This window comes from Mustela nigripes, chromosome 13 (assembly GCF_022355385.1).
Source record: "Mustela nigripes isolate SB6536 chromosome 13, MUSNIG.SB6536, whole genome shotgun sequence".
Lineage (NCBI taxonomy): Eukaryota > Metazoa > Chordata > Mammalia > Carnivora > Mustelidae > Mustela > Mustela nigripes.
In genome coordinates this window covers 30,062,963-30,083,310 of record NC_081569.1, presented here as the reverse complement: position 1 = coordinate 30,083,310, position 20,348 = coordinate 30,062,963, and the positions used below count along the sequence as shown (strand labels likewise).

At 55.7% G+C, this 20,348-nt stretch overlaps 1 protein-coding gene across 7 annotated transcripts in view; it reads left to right on the top strand.

Annotated features, from left to right (window-relative positions):
• PML (PML nuclear body scaffold) overlaps nucleotides 1-15,262 on the top strand; it is a 40,889-nt gene extending 25,627 nt beyond the window's left edge. Inside the window, exons 5-9 of one of the 7 annotated variants that reach the window (XM_059371848.1) lie at nucleotides 1,523-1,657; nucleotides 2,054-2,312; nucleotides 3,412-3,464; nucleotides 11,332-11,482; nucleotides 12,538-15,262. In XM_059371848.1, the coding sequence (XP_059227831.1) occupies nucleotides 1,523-1,657; nucleotides 2,054-2,312; nucleotides 3,412-3,464; nucleotides 11,332-11,482; nucleotides 12,538-13,322 (1,383 nt within the window). In that variant the 3' untranslated portion in view covers nucleotides 13,323-15,262. The other 6 variants (XM_059371852.1, XM_059371853.1, XM_059371847.1 and 3 more) reach the window with 6 other exon arrangements.
• Nucleotides 15,263-20,348: the final 5,086 nt, after the last annotated feature.

Below are 20,348 nucleotides of genomic sequence, written 5' to 3'. Positions count from 1 at the left end.
ACCCCCATTGTGCTGGGCTTCCCCTGCCTGCCCCTAGCACAGGTTCCCCTGTGCAGGTGGGCCTGACCTCTCTTCTACTACGCCGGAGGGACGGAGCTTGTCCCTGTGAGGAAAGATACCTCTGGCCTCCTCATCCCATAGTCCAGCGCCTGCTTTCTCCAGTCCAGCTGGGCTCGGGGAAGCACCCCCCTCCAGCTGTTTTCAGAAACATGAGATTCCAACCCTGGTCCAGGACTTTGGGAAACAAGTCACTTCACCTCTCATGCCTCTGATGCTTCTCTGTAGATTGGCAATAATCAAGGATGGTCCCTGTTTCTTTCTTTTAACTACAATTTTTGTTTCTGTTAAATTTATAGAGGAAAATGCCCCATTTGAGCCATCTTAGGGGGTACAGTTTAGGGACAGTTAGTATGCTTACAATCTTACACAACCACCCCACCCACCTAGTTCCCAAATATTCCCATTATCCGGAAAGGGGACCTCGTCCCCCTGCTGTGGCTGCTCCCCATCTCCCCTACCTCCTCCCTGGCATCCCACCTGCTCTCTGTCCCTACGCGGTCAGCCCTTGCAGATAGTCATTTGAATGGACCCCTACAGCGTGTCCTCTACTGGGGCTGGCTTCTTTTCATTTCACGTAGCGTACAAGGTTCATCCCGGTTGCAAATACAGAGCTTCATTCCTTTTTACGGCTGAATAATGCTCCACTGAGTGGCTGTCCCACGTTTGCATATCCACTCAGTGGTTGATAGACACCTTTTGACTGCTGTGAATTCTCGTGTGCCAGGTTTCCGTCGGATCATCTGTTTCCCGCCCTTTGGGCCTCTGCCTAGGAGTCGCATTGGTGGGTCATATGGAAATTCTGTGTTTGAGGACCTGCCCCTTCCCTCCTTCCTTTCAGCTTGGGTGTAGGAGGCGCTTCACACGGCTCTCAGCACAGCATAACTCTAAAAGCAATCTTTACCATCAGTGTCATTGGTGACGCTAAGTGTCAGCTGCTTCTCCAAGCACAGCAGAGTTCATCTGCATGTTCCCATGAGACAGATGTTACCGGTGACAGAGGTTACTGGTATTTCCATTCTGTAGAGGGGGACCGAGCCCTGAGTTTTCAGTGATGGGGCCAAGGTGTGTAGTTGCTGTTCTGACCCAGGTGGCGTTAAGGCTCAGGGGCAGAGTGCAGATCACAGGGAAGTGCCCTGGAAGGGTCTCCTCACCATTCTAACTTTGCACCTGTAGAGGAGTGGTTTCCATCAGGAGCAAGCACTGTGTGGGGAGCTATTGTTGAGTAAGCCTTAAGGCATTGTTGGTCCCTACAGTCTCGGGAGGGGACTTAGGATGCCAGGAATTGAAGTGACCCTGAATGCCAGCACCTCAAGGTCAGGAAGAGGGGAAGTCATGGAGGGCGTGAGGAGGACTCCTGGTCCCCAGGGGGCTCTGGGGATTGGGTCACCCCAGGCATAGGTTCTTGGCCCAGGGCTCACTGCCACCTGCTCATTAACATCTCTCTTGTTTCTGGACCTCACAGTCAGAGGAGGTGCAGAGGGCTCTGACACAGGACTTGGAGCTGGCTGAGACCCAGACTAGGAATTTGGTCCAGCCGGTGCCCGGGGTGCACCCAGTGCCGGTTCACGCCTACTCCATCAAAGACTCCTGCAGAGAGGTAAGGGTCTCTCTACCACCCCCCTCCATCCCTGGAGACCCAGATCCCATCAGGCAGGCAGGGTGGTGGCAGGGGTGGAGGGGGGCGGTGTTGAGAATCCAGGCCTTAATCAACACCTACTTTGTTACTCTGTTCTCTCCCTCGCCCGGGCCACGCTGCCAGGAAGCTCCCCTGTAAGCACGAGCCACTCCAGGGCAGGCAGAGTCTGTGGTCAGCAGCCAGCCAGTGTGCCTGGTGGCCCAGGGGGCATCCTGTGTGGAGAGAGGAGACGCGATCTGCATGGCAGGAGAGCCAAGGGGAAGGGCCACAGGCCCCTGCCTCCCAGGTCCGCGTCTCCCTCACCCCCCAGCACCCCTCAAAGCTGCTAACCTGGCCCTTTGACTCCCCACTGCATAGGAGGTCTGCAGCACAGTCCCGCCCCAGAAGAGGAAGTCCTGCCAGACTGAGTGCCCCAGAAAGGCCATCAAGATGGAGTCTGAGGAGGAGAGGGAGATACGGTTGGCCCGGAGCTCCCCGGAGCAGCCCAGGCCCAGCACCTCCAAGGCAGTCTCGCCGCCCCACCTGGATGGGCCCTCCAGCCCCAAAGGCCCCACTGTGGGAAGCGAGGACTTTCTGCCCAACAACAACCACGCAGCCGGCGACGCTGGTGAGGCAGGTAGGGAGATAGCTGGGCAGAAGTGGCTGTGGCGTGCGAGCTCTCCTCCGGGGGTGGGAGGGGAACCTTCTTCTACATCCTCACCCCTCCCAGGGAGCTCAGTGCCAGTGCCCGGGGTGCACGGAGCCCATGGAGACCGCTGTACTGCACTCCTCGCCAGCCCACCCCCTGCATCCCCTGTGTGTCCGGCTCTCAGCTGCCACCAGGTGGGGCAGGGAAAGCGTGCGGTTTGCATGGGGGGTGAGAATGGTGCAGTTCACCACATGACTTGCTGGGATTCCAGTGCGAGGAGCAGAAGGGGCTCTGTAGCTCCCTCCCCCAACACACCCTTGCAATGCCCAGCACTGCGCCCCCACCCAAAGCGAGTCTCCCCAGGAAGTGTGTATTGGACCGTAGCATGGGCCCAGAGAGACTTGGGGGGGAAAGTCCACAGCTACCACTTCCCAAATTTGTCTGAAGAGGTCACCTGCATGAAGGAGCTCATTTGTCCTGGATGTCTCTTACGGACGCTGCCAGATAGGGAGTCCTCGGGCATGAGCTCAATTTAATTAATGGAATTCTGGAATGGTCAAGACCGTTCTTCCGAGATCTGCTTCACCCAGAGGCCCCCTTTGTTTTCATTCTAGGTCCCAGACTGAGCCCTGATTCTGCTTGCACACTGAGCCCTGACTGACATTCCTTGCTCACAATGCTATTGGTAATCAAAAGATTTTGATTAACCAAATAAAGTATCTTTTAATTTGAACACCTCAGCTCAGGAGGCTGAGGCTTGGAACAAACCAATGTGTTTCTTTAGGATGGCAGGAGGTTCTAAACCAGGGGCTGTTTGCCAAGCAGCCTGTACAGGGAGCAGATTCCGAATTCAGGGCCGACAACTGAGTTAAGTGCTTACAGGGCACAGTGGGCAGTGACAGAAAGCCCTTTTAAGTGAATACATCCATACCAGCATGCTCGGTGGATGTTCCCATCCACCCCCTCGCAGGGCACACATGGCCTACCTCATCCACTGGTCTATAGGGAGTCCCATGGAGCACACCCGGGCCCCCCCCACTGGGCCTTCTGGCAGGGCCTTAACACTGTTCCCTCTACCCGGTTTCAGAGGAACGAGTCGTGGTGATCAGCAGCTCGGAAGACTCAGATGCTGAAAACTCGGTGAGTGGTCCAGAAGTTCGGCCCTGGACTCCTGACTCCCCCTATTCCATGTCCCAGGGGACGCAGCCACAGCAGGTGACTCTCAGACTTGCCCTGCGCTTGAGGAGTCCTCCAGCGAGGCAGTGAGTCCTGAGCTGTCCTGAGGACAGACTCCAGATGCCAGCTGCGGTCCTGGACCACCCCATTCCTCCTTCCCTCCCTACGGGGGCAGGAGCCCTCACTGACCATCCGTCCTCTGAGATGCTGCTAGTGTGCTTCCTTCCAGAGCCCTGTCTCGCTTCTGGACTAGCTAATGCCTTTGTCTGGAGCTTCCTTCTGTGTTCTCTAACCTCTAAGTCCTCAACGAGGAGGGTGGCCAAGAGCTCATACCCCAGTTAACCCACAGCCAGTGAGGGTCAGTGCAGGGCCATGAGGGCGTGGGGAGCACCGTGTGGGACCCAAATAGGCGAGTTTGCACTCCATAAGCAAAAACGTTAAAGCCGTCCCCCGTTGGAACATGTACCTTTGTGGGTTGCGACTGTTCCGTTCCTGGAGGTTGGTTAATGGAGGCTGGGGCAGAGGGGATGTGAACAGAGTGAAAGGCTGGACTGGGTGGCCCCTGAGGTCCCTTCCAGCCCTCAGTCTGAGGTTCTGTATTGGAAAGTGCACGGAGCCCACGGAGACTGCTGTACCGCATTCCTCGCCAGCCCACCCCTTGCCAAGGGCACAAGGAGCTTACCGCCTCTACCGGGCCTCCCGTCTGCCACTGGGTGCATGCCGCCCCCCAGCTTGGTCTTCCCACCATCCCGCCGAACAAGCTGCAGTCTCTGAGGCCGAGTTTCCCCATCAGCTTGCTAGTCACCAGGAGAACACCGCCATCTGCCACCGCCGTGGGACCAGCTTCCTGCCACGTAGAGCACAAAGAACCAGCCGTCTTCATCGTATCTTCCACTTGCCCCTCAAAGTGTACTATAAACCCGGGTGGACTTATCCTCCCCCTGAGGTCCAGGCCACCACCCCTGCCACCACAGGGCCTCCCAGCCATCCTGCCAGTGCCCAGGAGGGTCCCTGCCGTCTCCAGAGGGCCATGGGCCAGCGCAACCGCCGCCGGGCTCGAGGAGCAGTGCGCTCTGTCGGCTGCTCCCTCCGGGGCTCCCCTGTCGCCCAGTGGCTCAATAACTTTTTTGCCCTTCCTCTCTCCTCTGTGGCTGCCCAGCTTGACACCTCTGTCAGCGGGGAGAATGGAGGGAGGCAGAGTCCCCCAGACTCTTAGGGCAGGGATTCTGACACAGCCCTCTGCAGAACCCTGTAGCCCGGGTTCCACCGGAGGTCTCTGCCATTGCATTCCCACTCCTTTGCCCTCTGGAGAGGCTCCTGAGCCAGCCCGGCCCCCCTCAGACAGGCCTCTGAGAGCCCCGAGCACCTCCGTCCTCTATAACTGCTGGCCACCATGCAGTCACTCCCGGCACTGTGTAGCCACTCAGCAGCCCCCGTTCCACCCTGCAGCCTGCCCCGGCCCATGCACCCAAGGCCCTGTGCACTGCAGGCATCCTGTGTATTTTAGTCAGGGAGCAGACCCAGGAAGGAAAGGCTGCATGGACTCAGCAGGGAGACGTAAGCCCTCTTCCCCGGAAAGGGCACAACTGAGATTTGGGTCACCGGTCCTCCCATTCCCGCGCCTCTTTTCCCAAAACTAGGAAGCATCTGTCGCCCTTTGCACCTCCCACTGTCCATGGCACCACCCCAAGGCTTTCCACGGGGCCTCTGCCGGGACCTGAACCCATGAGGGCAGGGACTGCGTCGATCCCAAGACCCGGCAGATACAGCTGCTCAATAAATAATGTGTTGAAATATTGCCCTTGCAAACCCTTCTTCCATGACCATCACATTCCCCGGGGGACTTAGCTCTTCTCTTGCCGATGGCTTTATGTCTTCCTGGCACTGCAACTGGTTCTTTGGTGGGGTGGCCACGTCCCCCCCCCCTTCTCCCACTGCCTGTGAGCTTCAGGGTGGTGGGTCAACACCTTCTGTGCCCCCTGGGCTGTGTTGGTCCCACCATCTGGAAAGGTCCTCTGTGCCTTGAGGTTCCAGGTCTTGAGGGGGGAACGCCCCTTTCCCCAGATCATTTCACACCTCCTCCTGCCTCCCCCCACATAGGGAAGCTGCCAGCCCTTGCCTCCCAGGGGTCCTCTCTTGAGCCAGGGCCAGCCTTCTTTCTGGGTGACTTCAACAGCCAGCACCCCGGCCTCTCTGGGGTCTTCACCCCACCCACTGCAGCCCTCAGCCCCATGGCCACCCCCTGCACCTCACCGTACTGAGAGCTGGCCCACAGGGACTCCGACCACAGCATCCTGTCTCTTGAGCCCTCAGGTACTTCGGGAACCCCTGCCCTCCCCACCCCGGTTTCCACAGCTCTGGTGGCTGCTCTTTGTCCTCCTTCCTCTCAGGCCTCTGTTCTTTTCCATGTTGTTCTTCCAGTGACAACCCCTCTTCTCTTCCTAGTGTGTCCTTTCCTGTGGTCTCAGCCATGCCCGCGGCTGCTGAAGCCGGGCACCCTCGCTGCCAGACTAGGACAGATAGCCCGTGGCCCTGCACTGTCTGTGCTGGTTGCCCCCATAGAGCCACCACACTTGTCTGTGTGCTTCTCTCAGCCCACTACACTGCCAGCCTGGCTACATGAGCGGAGGCCCCTCTCGATCGTTCCTCAGCGCCCGTCAGTTTTTCAGTCTTAACCTTTCCATAGTCTACGTTCCTCTGAACCCTGGGCACTTCTTTCCCTGCCGCAACCACCACCCCCCCCCCCCCCCCCCCCGCCAAAACAGAACAGACCCAGGGCAGAGGTAGAAGCCTGGGAAGGAAACTCTGAGAAAGGACGGCAATGCCAGTGCTCGCCAGACTTCGCGAGAGTTGGATGCAGGCATTGAAACCAGCAGTCTTGGGCAGGCGTCAGTCCAGCCTCAGCTGTCTGCAGGGAAGCGCTAGCTGATGTCTGCAGTTATTCAAGAAAGGAAGGGGAGGCTCATTTTAGGTCATGAAGAGTTAAAATAATTAGAAGCAGCCACTCACTTTTGAAGACCAGCTGTGGAGTCAGGGGAGAGCCCGAGGACCACTGCTTCTGTGTTGGTATTCTTCGGACGGCATGTGTGTGTTTTTTTTGTTCTTTTTTTAAGATTTTATTTGTTAGAAAACACAAGCAGGGGGAGCAGCAGATAGAGGGAGAGAGAGAGAAGCAGACCCCCAGCTGAGCAAGGAACCTGATGTGGGACTCGATCCCAGGATCCTGGGATCATGACCTGAGCTGAAGGCAAATACTTCACCGAGGTGTCCCTAGACAATGCTGTTTTCTAAATTGACCATCACGAGTCCCAAACTTTATAAAACATATATTTAAAAAGAAAACCAATGAGGCCCCCTTCGTGCATGGCTCACCTACCTCATGTGCCCCCTTCCCGTCCCTGGTGCTCCTAGTGTATCCACAGCAAGTTGGTTGGGAACAGGGCATCCTTCACCAGGTGCTCCAGGCTCCTGAATACCTCCCGAACTCCTGCTCTATGGCCTTCATCCCATCTGCCACGTGGGAAAGCTGGCCTACAAGGACAGCACATTTCCAAGCGTACGAGGTGCCTAAGGGCGCCCACTGCAGGCTGCCGCTGTGTTAGTTGCTGGAAGCTAGTGGGACATGCCTGGGGACTTCGATGCAGGCCCAGCTGGGCGGGCAAAGCTCAGGGATATACTGCTTGTGCGGAAAGAGCCATCTGGGAGCTAGAAGAGGCAGTGGAGAGGCCAGGCCAGGCCTGAAGGCAGACGACTGAACACAAGGGGGGGTTCACAGTGCTTCTGCCATGATCCCCAGGTTAGGGTCCGAGGCAGGAAAAAATAGAATGCTCTCACCCACTCTTCTGACAGGTGACTGGCCCCAGTGTCCAGCAGGAGCAGGACCAAGTGGAAGCAGGAGGGGGTGGTCCGTGACCGACGTGGCAGTGGTGCCCAGCAGTAGAAGGGAGGCCTCGAGGGGACAGACGATCCGTGGGGATGGAGTGGGAGGGCAGCAGGGGCCACAGGCTAGCGGACAGGATGACCCAGCCCACAGCTACGTGGGAGATATTTTGGGGCTTCCACACTTTGCAAGAGCTGGGGCTTTGTGTCTGCATGAGAGAGCAATACACAAGTCTTGCCAAACTGATCTCACCTGTCGCTGAAGCTTGGGTGCTGAGAAGGTTCCTCAGGAGCTTGGAGACTCTTGATAAGAATGAATGGCAGGTACAGTCTAGACAACCTCAGGTGGCCGGATGCTAAGAGTCTGGCTCCTGTTGGAGTGGCTGCTGACCCGGCGTGGAGTGAGTCAGGAGGACAGTAGTTCTGAGCCCTGGGTGCACACTGGAGTCTTTGGGCCGGGAATGGGGGGCGGGGCGGGGGGGTGGCGGCGGCTGTTACCGATGACAAGATTCCTGGGTCCCACCCCCATGGACTGTAATTGAACTGGTCTAGGGTGCAAACCGGGCACCTGGAGTTGTTGAGATCGCTAATGCACGGCCAGAAAGGGGAGAACCCCAGAACTGGGGATTCGATCGCACATCTGTGATTCACGTATGTGTTAGCCTTGAACTGAGGTGACCTGTACATCCTGGGATACGATGCAGCAGGGGAGAGGGGGACGCGGGGTCTTCCCCAGAGAAACCTCCTACACTGGTGGAAAGTGATGAAAATATCAAGCTGCATTTCCTGCGAGTATGGTTGGTGCAGCCAGGAGGCCCGCTGTGTGGATTTGCAACGCAGTTGTCACGCTGAGTTGATCTGTGTTGGAGACCAGTGAACTGTAGCTCACGAGCCGGACTGCATGTGTCTCCTAGTTCCAAAGATGTTGCACCACTGTAAGAGAAAACCTCGTGGGCTCCCCGTGGATCTGTCTGAGCGCCGTTCTGCAGTCAAAGAAACAGTCCATTAACCGAGTGTAATGAAGAAATAAAACCTAGTGTGTCCTTGCACTGCAAGCAGTATCAAAGGGGCTTTGATTACCGGCCCAGCAGCGCATCTTCAAGCACTCTTCCTCTTTTCTTCGGCTCCCCTCTTGCCCACTTGCTAGTTCCTTGGAGCTTCTTCCTTCTCTCTTTCCAGGCTGTGCACGTGAGCGCTCATCGTCCCTGCTCCGTTTCCCATTCCACCATTCCTTTTCCCTTCCCAGCAGATCTCAAGCCTTTTCCAACAAAAAGCCTCTTCTTGGCTTGTGTCCGGCTCTCTGCTACTATCCCTCTATGCTCCCCACCCGCACAACTCGGTTACCCGGACTGTGGACGGAAGCCCAGCAGTGGTGCTCCCCTAGTGAGCAGGAGGGGGGCAGGAGGACGTCTACACCAGAGCCTCTCGTGCTGATTGTCCTTTTGTTAAACCTGGGTTTCTAGAAACACCTTTTGCAAGCGCACCAGTACCTCCTGGCCACGTTGCTGGGATTTAAGGCCGGGAGAGGGCTTGAGTGGATGGGCCGGCTGGAGTTCAGTAGAAGGCATTCTGGCGAGGTCATTTCTGTGTCCCAGCTGCACTTGGCAAGAGTCCCCAAGGGTGAGGAAGAACTTGAAGAAGAGGCCGGGCTGGAAGTTCCAGGCTTCTCGCCGTTGACCGGCTCAGCAGAAGGGGAGCGTCCCTTCTTTAAGGGAGCCAGACGAAAGATGTTGCACCACTGTAAGAGAAAAAATGACCCCAGGACAATGAGAGGCCTTAAGAATGAGATTCTGATGGCCATCATAAATAAGTCTGGTATGAAGTTGGATTTAGCCCAAAGACAGCTCTCCTGCTCTCCAGGGGAGCTCAAATCTTAGAAGAGGATTATCCGAAAAGATGACTATGGCTCTAAGGCCTGAGAAGTCATTCCAGAAAGAAGGAGACAGGTGGAGGCACTCCGGGCCACTGCGTGGCCTTTTGCAATTATGTTGGGAGCAATAAGAGGAAGGAAGAAGAGAAAGCTCGGTGTGCCATGTCGGTGGGTGACAGAGAGGACTCAGGAAAAGAGACAGCTCTTCAGCTCTGGGGAGGACACAGCAAGAGGAGTCCAGCTCTTTCCACCAGCCCAAGGGCAAGAGCAAGGTCTGCAAGGCTGAAGATTAAAAAAACACCTGGATTTTTCCCTCGGGGGAGGAAGGCAGCGTCTCTGGCTTACCAGCCAGCAACTTGGAGGAGGAGCCCTCTATAGAGGGCTCCTTAGGTGGAGGAAAGGGAGCTGGGATCAGAAGTCAGAAGACTGAGAGGCGAGGCAAGGCATGCAAAAGAAACCTTTGCTGCATGGTGGAATCAGGGATATGGATGTGCCAGGCGTTTGACAAAGACTTTAATCAGGATCTTATGTGTAGAATCCCCTCACTGCCAGGCTTCTGTAAGCAAGCCCAGCTTTAGATGGATACATAGTAAATGTCTCTTTCAATCAGTGACCCGGGAGGAAGTTGGTGAGCCTGGGGTTAGGGCTATGAAAAGCAAAAGGAGTAAGAAATCAGGCACTCCTAGGAAAATCCCACACATCCTACCTGTGTTTAGTAATGACTTTGCTCTTGGCTGAAGTTTTGTTAAAATGTTTCACCTGGAGAGGAAGAGGGCCTAAACCCATGCTTATTCGCTCCCAAGCCAGGGGCATTAGCCAGAAGCCAGAGTTTGTTCTTGGAGGCTTCAGGTAGCCCCAGAGGAGGCCAATATCATCACCCTACCAGAGGTGGTCCAGAAGTAGGACAGACCTGAGGTCTGCTCTAGACTCTGTCCCAGTAGTACCCCAGCCCTGTGACACCTGGCATCGGCCGTGTCCTTTCCTCCTGGGCTCTGGCTAACAGCCCCAGGTGGCATTCCCAGGAAGTTCTGAGCAGGCCACCCAAGACACCTTCTGGGTGAGGCAGCCAGCAGACGATGAGCTGTCCACTTTAGGGAGAGGCTCTCCCACCCTCCAGCCGCAGCCCCTTGGGAGCCCCACAGACTTGGAGCCCTTCTCCCACCCGAGGCCTTTCAAACCTTGTTGGCCTGGGTGCTGGAGAGAATAGGGCCTTGGGTGCTCAGGCTAGAGGAGCCCTGGGCCTGAGGCTTCCCGGAGCAGCTGGCTCCTGGATACCAAATGACAAAGGGCCTTCAGGCCCTGAGACTTCTCTCTCCATGGCTCTCGCTTCCCGGCTCTACGTGTCATTCCTGAGGCTGAGCAGCCCTCCTCTCCCACTTTGTGCAGGACACTAGGGCCCAGGCTGGCCATGGGGATGAGAGCCAGGCTCCTGGCTCCTTCCAGAGAAACTTTTGAGGTTTGAGATGAGCCTCCTTCCTCCCGTCCCAAGTTCATGGTGTTTCTTCTGAGTGTTCAGAGAGAAGGGAGCAACAGACCCCTCCAGCCCCAACCACCACAGCAGCAGTCCCTTCCCTGAGCTTCAGTGCTCAGCACCACGCACCCATGGGCACACTCACTCACATATGCTCACGTGCCCACACACTTGTCAACACTGGTTCACAAATTCACATGTGATGCACACATTTGACATTTACATTTCTTCCCATACTCGTGCTTTCACACATACACATGCACACACACACACTCGCCTGTGTGATCTCAACCTCTCACTCCTACTCACTACTGCATGGTTCACCTGTGGCCCTCACACGCACGCACACACACATGCATCTGTTCATGTGTACATGTCCCCCTGCACACACACTCAGACACGTGCCTTCCCCTTCCCAATATCCTGCTGTTCCCATGTGCGTGCAGATGCCCCCAGCCATACCAGCTAGCTCGTGTCCCCACACTCACGCTACGCGCACCCACGCACACACGCATGCACACATACACACTTGCTCACGGGCACGTGCTCATGCTCCCAACATGCGCCATCACCCTCCGGCCCCCTAACCTATTGGTTTTTCTGTGTTGCAGTCTTCCCGAGAGCTGGATGACAGCAGCAGCAGGTCCAGTGACCTCCAGCTGGAGGGCCCCAGCTCCCTCAGGGTCCTGAACGAGAGCCTCGCCGACCCCCAAGCAGAAGACAGGCCCCTGGTTTTCTTTGACCTCAAGATTGACAGTGAAAGTGGGTTCTCCACTGGCCCCTCGCACCCTTTTCTAGCTTAGTCTCCAAGTCCCCCAGATAAGTGCAGGCAGAGCTATGTCCTGGGCCCGGGAGAGCCCAGAGCTCTGGCCAGTGACCGCGGCCTGAGAGCAGGCAGGGCGCTGCATTTCCCTGGGACTCTGGCTGTCCCACTTGGTTGATGGAATAAAGACCTCTGTCTCGACCAGCGCCTGAAAGCCTGAGGCATGTGCCTCCATGAACTCTTTGACCAGCGCTTCTCTTAGAGAACCCTGGCAATGCCCCTCTAAACAGAAACAACGCGGATGTGGGAAGTACCATGATGAGGCCAGCAATCCAAGCAAGGCCTTAGGCCATGGCTGCAGAATTCTGAGTACAGAGCCCGGTCCACAGGTGGGCCGCACCCGGAGGCTGACAGCCAAGACCACAGGGAAAGAGGATCCCTTCTCCCAGAAGCCCATCAGCTCCCCACGGTGCTTCCCTGCAGTGCCCTTCACTGACCCCACGGGGCCCAGCCCCAGCGTGGGGCCAGCCTAGCCAGGCAGAAGTAGTGTATTGCCCTAGGAGAGGGAAGTCATTGGCAGACCTCACAGGGCAGCTCTGAATGGAGTAGATTGGGCCAGTGGGCCGTGTGTGCCGGGGCTGTGACTGGCCAGGAGTCTTGGCTCAGTGACTGATGGGATTGGAGGCTGGGGCAGGGAGCGGAGGATACAGTGGAGGCAAAGAGAGGCCCTGATGTTGGTGGGTGAGGGTAACCGAAGGCAGGCAGGAGGGACCTGGATCTAAACTGTTTGGCAATGTCTGGGGCAGGTGGCAGGGGCAGGGGACTGCTGGACTCCCAGCAGGTGCGCGGGGGGGTATTTGGAGAGCAGCCAGCCCTCCCCTTCTGACCCTTGTCCCCATGAGAGCCAGGGCAGAGCCGTTCAGAGGCTGATGTCTGGTTCCCACCAGCAGGTCCCACGGTGGGGTCTCTGTGCAGCGGGACAGCAGCCCCCCCTGCTCCCGCCCTGTGTCCCCCATGCCTCAGGGGCCTCACCTTGCCCTTCTCTCCTGCCCAGCCCAGAAGATTAGCCAGCTGGCAGCAGTGAACCGGGAGAGTGAGTTCCGCGTGCTCATCCGGCCCGAGGCCTTCGGCACCAACTCCCAGGCTGTCTCCCTGGAGGTGGGGCTGCAGCACTTCCTTGGTTTTCTGGGCTCCCTGCACCGCCCCATCCTGGCCTGCTACAAGCTGTGGGGACCCGGCCTCCCCAACCTCTTCCGGGTCCTGGAGGACATGAACAAGCTATGGGAGTTTGAGCAGGTCATCTCGGGTTTCCTGGCTGCACGGCCCCTCCTCCGGGAGCTGGTGCCCGGGGCCAGCAGCTTCAAGCTCAAGAGCCTGGCCGAGACCTACCTGGCAAGAAGCATGAGCGAGCGCAGCGCCCTGGCCGCCGTGCTGGCCCTGCGGGACCTGTTCCGGCTCCTGGACATCTTCCCAAGCCCCCAGCTAGCCCAGCACGTCTACTGCTTCAGCAGCCTGCAGTGCTTCACGTCCCTGCAGCCGCTGGTGCAGGCGGCCGCCCTGTCGCGCGCCCAGGCCCGCCTCCTGGCCCTGCACAACGTGAGCTTCACTGAGCTGCTGGCCGCGCACCGCCGTGACCCCCAGTGGGGACTGCGCCGGTACAGCTGCTACCTGAGCCCGTCTGCTGCCTCGTCACCCCCCATCCAGGCCATCAGCCCCCTGCAGGCCCTGGGCACCTACTTCAGAAACCTGTCCAAGGAGCCCAGCCCGGCACCGGCAGAAGGCCTCACCGCCCCTGTTGCTGGCCGCAGCTTGGCGGGGCGGGTGTGCCAGCAGAGCTGAGAGGAGGCCCAGACTGGCTCAGGATCTCTGGAGTTAGAAGGTCATGGGGTTCCTGAGCCAGCCCCCTTCCCCCTGCCCCACTGCCCTTCTTCCCCAGCACCCAGCTGTCCTTTGCTCCGAAATCAGTTCTCTGGGACCAAACTACCCTTCTCTAAAAACCCCACAGAGAAGGTTCCAAATCCAAGCAAGTCCCAAGTCCTAACCCCCTGGGGGACACCAGATCCCCTTTCGGGCCTTGGGAGCACCGTGGGTTGGTTCCCTCGAGACCTGGCCCCTCTTCTCCAGGAGCCCAAACCAGGGAGTAAAGAAGGCCCAGCCTCTGGGCTGAGTAGCCCCCAGCCACCCAACCTTCTACTTCTGTGAGTGTCCCTGCAGCCCCTCCCTGACCCCTGCTCACTGCCCTAGTGGGCCCACCGACAGGCCCCATAGATACTGCCCAGAACACCCCACTGGTACCCAAGTGCCTTTTAAACCAAGCCGCTGTCATGAGTTTGGGTTCTCCCACCCTTTGCCCATCTGAAGGCCGCTCTCTGGTCACTTCTTTGGGGACACAAATGCATTTTCACCCCTCTTGTCTGCAGAGACAGAAGCTTCTGTCCCACGCCTGTCCCTCTTCCAAGCTTGCCGTGTTCCTTCTAGCCACGCAGACCTACCTCCTCACAGTCACACTCTTCCGTCCTCCAGCCACCAGCCCTGCTCAGCATGGCTTTCACTTTCTCTGCACTGCCCACCTCAGCCCCACCAATGACTGTCCTCTAACCCAGCGCTGCCTGCTACATAGGGGCGCACAGCGTTGGCGTCCCCTGAGAGCCTCTAGCCCAGACCTCTGGAATCAGCCTCTCTGAGGTGGGCCCTGCGGGCTGCCTTAGCATGTCTTCCAGATGATTCTGAAGCCTGCTAATACTTAGAACCAGTGCTCTGATAGACTGCTCCCCGAACACGCAGCAGGCTGGAATGGCAGAACCAGTCCTGGTCCTGACTGGGCAAATGGAGGGTGACCTAGGAAAAGACCCCATTCTGCGCTCCAGCATCCCCCCACCTGCTAAATAGGCTCCCATCCAGCTCTGCCATTCTGGGATTTTAGACAAGGACTGCAGCCACAAAGACAGTGGGCAGGACGGTTCTCAACTTAAACCCTAGCTCTCAGTCCTAAGCCAAGGCCCCCAGCCTGTGGTCACATCAGAGGTCAGGAGCAGAACACAGACAGGTCAGGGCCTGCCCTCTGATCAGCAGAACCACTGCCCCCGCACTGCTCCCCTCTCCCCTCTTCCTTGGCTCCTGCCACTGGGACACAGCCCAGGCCTCCAACATCCATTGCCTGAGCTTTCACAGGGATGAGGTCTGTGTGCCCACAGCTCAGCCCCCATCCAGCAGGTGCCCTGGAGATGCCCCGAGGGATTGCATGGGAACTGGCTACCACAGTGGGAATGCCAGTCGACCAGTGAGCTCTGATGCATTTAAACAAGGATTCGGGGGCACCTGGGTGGCTCAGTGGGTTAAGCTGCTGCCTTTGGCTCAGGTCATGATCTCAGGGTCCTCAGCAGGGAGCCTGCTTCCCTCTCTCTGCCTGCCTCTCTGCCTACTTGTGATCTCTGTCAAATAAATAAATAAAACCTTTATAAATAAATAAATAAACTAGGATTCGCGTTCTAAGCAAGTGCTGGCCCAGAAGCTCCTATGGGAGCGGGTTGGTGGGGCCATAGCCTGGCTGTGGTGACCATCTTGGCACCTGCAAGGCAGCACCTGGGCCACTGCTCAGATCCTCAGCCTTCAACCTTGCCCTGACCTGGGCAGCACCCACTGGCTTTCAGCCCTTACCGTGCTTGCTACCTGCAGAGTTCTTGACCACAAGTTTTATAACAAAGGGCTGTTCTGCCCTCTCTCCATTTACACAGTCTCTAATAAAAGATGTGAATGTTCGAAGTCTGATGCTCCAATCCAGTGCTGCTCAGCCCACCCCAGGAGCCACCAAGCAGCCTCTTGCCTGGGGAAGAGGGTACACTCCTGGACATAGGAGAGCTGCCCTTTGTCGCATCCTTTCAGGACTCAGCAGAGCTGAGAGCCCCTAGTTGTTCAGTGCTGAGAGCCTCACAGATGTGAATTCCCCCGTTCCAAAGGGGGAGACCCAGGGTGGGCCTGTCAAGGATCATCTCCCCAAAGGAGAGCCACATGGAGGGAAAGAAGCACTAGTTTCAAGAATCACCCCCTAGAGGGCGTCTGGAGCCAGAGAGGGATGTCCCTAAGAACCTCACCTCTGCCCCGTGCTGGGTAATCTTGCATCTCTGTGTGTGTCCCCAGAGTCAGAGACAGTAAAAACCCCCAGCAAGGGGGAGGGGAGCCCAGGACATTAGCCATGTGTAATTAACTGTAATTAATGTGCCGCTGTTCAGGGTGTCACCGATGGAATCCACGTTAGTATGCCTGGCAATTTCCACGGCACAGGCAGTGTGGGGGAAGTGGCCCTCGCCTGGCCTGAGTGAGCACCCCAGTGATGTCGCTGGATTGGAGCCACCACCCCAACTCCACCTACATGCCGCAGATACCCAAATTCTTCAGGGGAGTTTTCATCTCTAAGAGCCAAATCCAAATGTGTCCTCTGTGCCTCAGAATGCTATCTCAGATTCACCCATGTCAGCTAACCATGAACTTGCTGGGCTCAAAGTCAGGGAACTGAGTTTCAGTCCTCACAATACAGCCTCTGACTGGTCTGGTGTTCACTGATGCACAGGCTCTGACTCTGTCAAATGGGATCACATCGATCATTTTTCCCTCACAGGCTCTTGCATGAACCAAAGAAATAATGTGGAAATAGGTTTTTAATATGTGAAGAACCACACAAATATAGGATCTTATTTCACAAACAACCAAGATGACAATTTTATTTCTTCATAAGTTACGAGAAATTAATAGATCTTAGCTTTTGGCAAGAAATATACATGGGCTTGGCATCGGGGAATAAAAAGCAAGATCTGTAGCAGAGCAGACAATTGTGGGAGTCCAAGGAAGTCAGGGAAGAGAGCAGGGAAGTTGACTTTGGAGTGGCTGAGAAGTGGGTGGTTCTGTGTCCCCAACGCACCCAAATGGGGGCAGGGGGGCGTCAGCCTCTCTGTCACTAGAGAGCCTTCTAGTGACAGCTCAGCTCAGCCCTGGCCAGCCCTGCTTGTTCTAGTGCCTCCTTCTGAGGCCCAAGGACTCACATCCCCAGGAACGTTGGTCAGAAACCTGCGTTAACTCCAACCTTGCTCTTCCTTCTACCTGTACAACACCCAGCTGCTACCTGGCACCCCTCCCCCATCCTTCCTTCTCCTCCAGTCCCCACGCATCCCATTTCATCCTTATTCCTACCCATACTCGCCCTGACCGTTAGTCCCAACCCAGACAATTCTCCCTCTCTCAGGGTTTACCCTGCACCTTACAGCTCCCAGCAGGCCCACCCCCTGATCCTGGATCCTCTGACTTCAGGTTTATGCCCACCCCACACCGCATGTGTCCCCAGCCCTTGTGCCTATCACCCCCCACCCCCCAGGGAAGGGAGCCAAGCTGGAGCTGCTCTCAGACTCGGCCAGCAGGAGGCGCTGCAGCCCCGCGTGGCCGGGCTTTAGGGCGGCTGCTCCGCTTAGATGAGGTGTGGAGGAGCGTGAGGTTTAGGCTCCCATAGCACTCCATCTTTTCCCGAGAACCACGCACGCTGCGGGTGGTATGGGAAGTAGCCTCAGGTAGATGGTGCGTGGAGAAGCAGTTCAAAAACATTAACCCTGTTTTGTTTATTTTAACATCTATCAGAAAAAAATATAGCCAGCTTATCAAAACGGTGATCTCTGGAATATAGTTGCTCAGAATGAGGCTAAAGTGAAATTATTTAAAGGTCTAATTTAAGGATAAATATTAAGGGACGCCTGGGTGGCTCAGTGGTTAAAGCCTCTGCCTTCAGCTCAGGTGATGATCCCAGGATCCTGGCATCGAACCCTGCATCGGGCTCTTTGCTCGGAGGTGAGCCTGCTTTCCCCCTCGGCACCCCCTCCCCGCCCTCTGACTGCCTCTCTGCCTGCTTGTGATCTCTGTCAAATAAATAAATAAAATCTAAAAAAAAAAAAAAAAAAGGAAAGAAAGAAAAGAAAAGAAAATTAGGTAACACAAGCTGAGGAGGGTCACAGGTATAGCAAAACTTGTGGCTTCATGTGGGGAAATCCTGGGTTACCTACAAGTGCAATTAGGATGAGGCTTGGAGCTAAGGTCAGGGCCCAGGTTAGAACTAGGGTAAGGATGGGGTGGGGTTAGAGGTTGGGGTAAAGGGTGCCTGGGTGGCTCAATTGGTTAAGGGACTGCCTTCAGCTCAGGTTGTGACCCTGGAATCCTGGAATGGAGCCCCGCATCGGGCTCCCTGCTTGGTGGAGTCTGCTTCTCCCTCTGACCCTACTCCCCTCATGCTTGCTCTCTCTCAAATAAAGAAATAAAATCTTTTAAAAAAGAAAAAAGAAGAAGAAGAAGAAGCTGGAGTAAAGCCTCGGGTTAGGATTTGGGGGTATATCAAATTTAGGGGCACATTTGGTGATGAAGTTTAGCAACGGAGTTAAGAATCAAAAGGAATAGAATTAGAGTCACTCTTGAGGCTCCCTATGTCACTTTGGCAGCTGAAGAGTCCATGAAACTCTCATATGGCACCCTAAGTGTGGCCTGCCTCCCTCCCCAGCATCCTCTTCTAAAAGCACCTGGCAGGGCTGCCTTGGTGGCACTGCCTTCAGCTCAGGTCATATATAATCCCAGGGTCTCAGGATCGAGCCCTATGTCGGAGCCCCACCTCGGACCCCCACGTCCTAGCCCCATGTCTGGCTCCCTGCTCAGCAAGGGAGTAGGCTTCTCCCTCTCTCTCTGCCCCGCCCCCTATTCATGCTCTGTCTCTCAAATAAATAAATAAAATCTTTTTAAAAATTAAAATAAAATAAAAGCACACCGCAGGGGTTCCTCTTGAGTTCACTGAACCCCTGGGTGGAGAGGCACAACCGTAGTCCAATCCGGGAGCCAGAGCCTCTAGCCGGGAGCTGATACTGCCCCCAGCGGACACAATTGGAAGGTAACCGTGTGTTCCCAATGCTTTCTCAGCGCAGGTAACCTCCTGCAGTCTCGCCAGCAACCCCCTGCAGTTATGTCATCGCCTCTTTCTGCAGATGAACACAAGGTGGGGGTGGGGTGGGGGGCGGGAAGGTCACGCACCTTGCTCAAGGTCATTAAACTTGTACGTACCGAGTTGGGGTCGGCCCAGCGGGGCGCCTGTGTCTAGACTGGAGCCATCTGTGGCCCACAGCTGCCTGGCGCATTGCCTCTTTGAGGGGGGTGGGGGGGGGGGGGGGGGAAGGAGAGGAGCGGGGGCGGTTCTCTGCCCTCTCCTTCCCGCGCCCTCCTGGTCTGTTGGTCTGACAAGATGTGAAATTCAACCTTTAGAAAGCCAACATCCCAACATTCTGGTTCCAGCACTTGAATATCTACTACTTCTATTTTTTTTTTTTTAAGAGCAGTGCTTCTCAAACCTTTTTATTTTTATTACCCGCATAAGGAACCTCTTTAGACATATTTTTACCTAGTCACGCACCCTCCCAGTGAAATTTTAATACTACAGTTTCCCTATAGAGTCCTTAGGATTCTCTACATACAAAATCAGGTCATCTGCAAATAAAGATCATTCTACTTTTTCCTTACACGCATGTACCGTTTATTTGTTTATATACCGTGGTCCTTTGGAGGGTCAGGAACCATTAACATATCTAAGGTTGTTAGTGGGAGCTCCTCTGTGGGGTAATATTTCCTCTGCTGAGAATGCATGATTTAGGGTAAGGCCCCAGCCCCAGTTACAATGGGGAAGTGTCCTGGGGGGGGGGGGGAGATTAACCCCACCTTGTGGCTCAGTTTCTAGGTGGGAATGAGGTGGAAAGGAGCTGCAGGAAACCAGTAGGGAACACAGCAGGGATCTGTAAGGACATACTTCCCTGGAGTAGCTCTGGCACTGGGATAAGCCTGAGGCTTCGGGGAAATGAGGGCAGGCCCATCATTTAGTTTTGTATCCAAATCCAGATGTCAGCTCCCGACCTTTCAGACTTGAATAAAGCCAATGCCGGTGGTGATTCTTTTGAGAGAAGGGTCTAGAATTTCAACTGAGACACCCCTTCTCAAAATAAAACAAAAAACGCAAAACAACAACAACAACAACAAAACAAAGTTTGACATCTCTACCCACATTTACGAAACACATTTGCTGACAAGTGGAGGGTGAATTCCTTCATTCTTGGCTCAGGGAACTTCCTTAAACTCAGCCCTGAGGAATTCTTTAAAGACCAGCTGCCTGGACTGTACTAAAGACAGTTTATAAATATAAATATCGCAAACTTGATAGCCAAGCTGATCACACAAGCTAGCTTGCTAACCTCAGAAATTTTCCACGAAGCTAGGCAGCCCAACAAGCGTGAGAGGACGTAACCGTGAAATCCCATGTCACCTGTCTGAGCGTCTGAAACTGTTGACCACATTGAGTACAGAGGGCCTGGGGATAGAATTTTCCCGAAAGACTCTCTTCTGGAGCTCTATTGCCATATGGCCCAGGCCGACACCAGAGCAGACTGATTCTATAGTCAATCAGATCACTCAAGGAAGAGGCAGAGGGCGGGGAGGCTGGGCCAGAGGTGGAGTCCTGGTTGAGTCCATTCGGGAGCTGGGAAGGGTGCCAGGTGGTTAGGACACAGGTTTTGGAGAGACCTGGTTCAGAATCCTATGTGTGACCTTGGACAAGCTACTTAGCCTCTGGGGTCTCATAGGCAAACTGGAAGTGATAATACATACTTCGGAAACGATGAGGACTAATGAGATAATATACATAAAGCCCTAAACTTTGTGAGTTGTCACCGCTGAATGAAAAAGAAGTCTATACCTCCAGTATCCTAGAGAAGACCCTGTGCCGAGCCCCAGAAAGTCCTGTGGGCTTCCTCCTGTCATTGCCCTCCCCTTCTCCCTTCCTCCTCCTCTTTTTCCTCCCTCCCT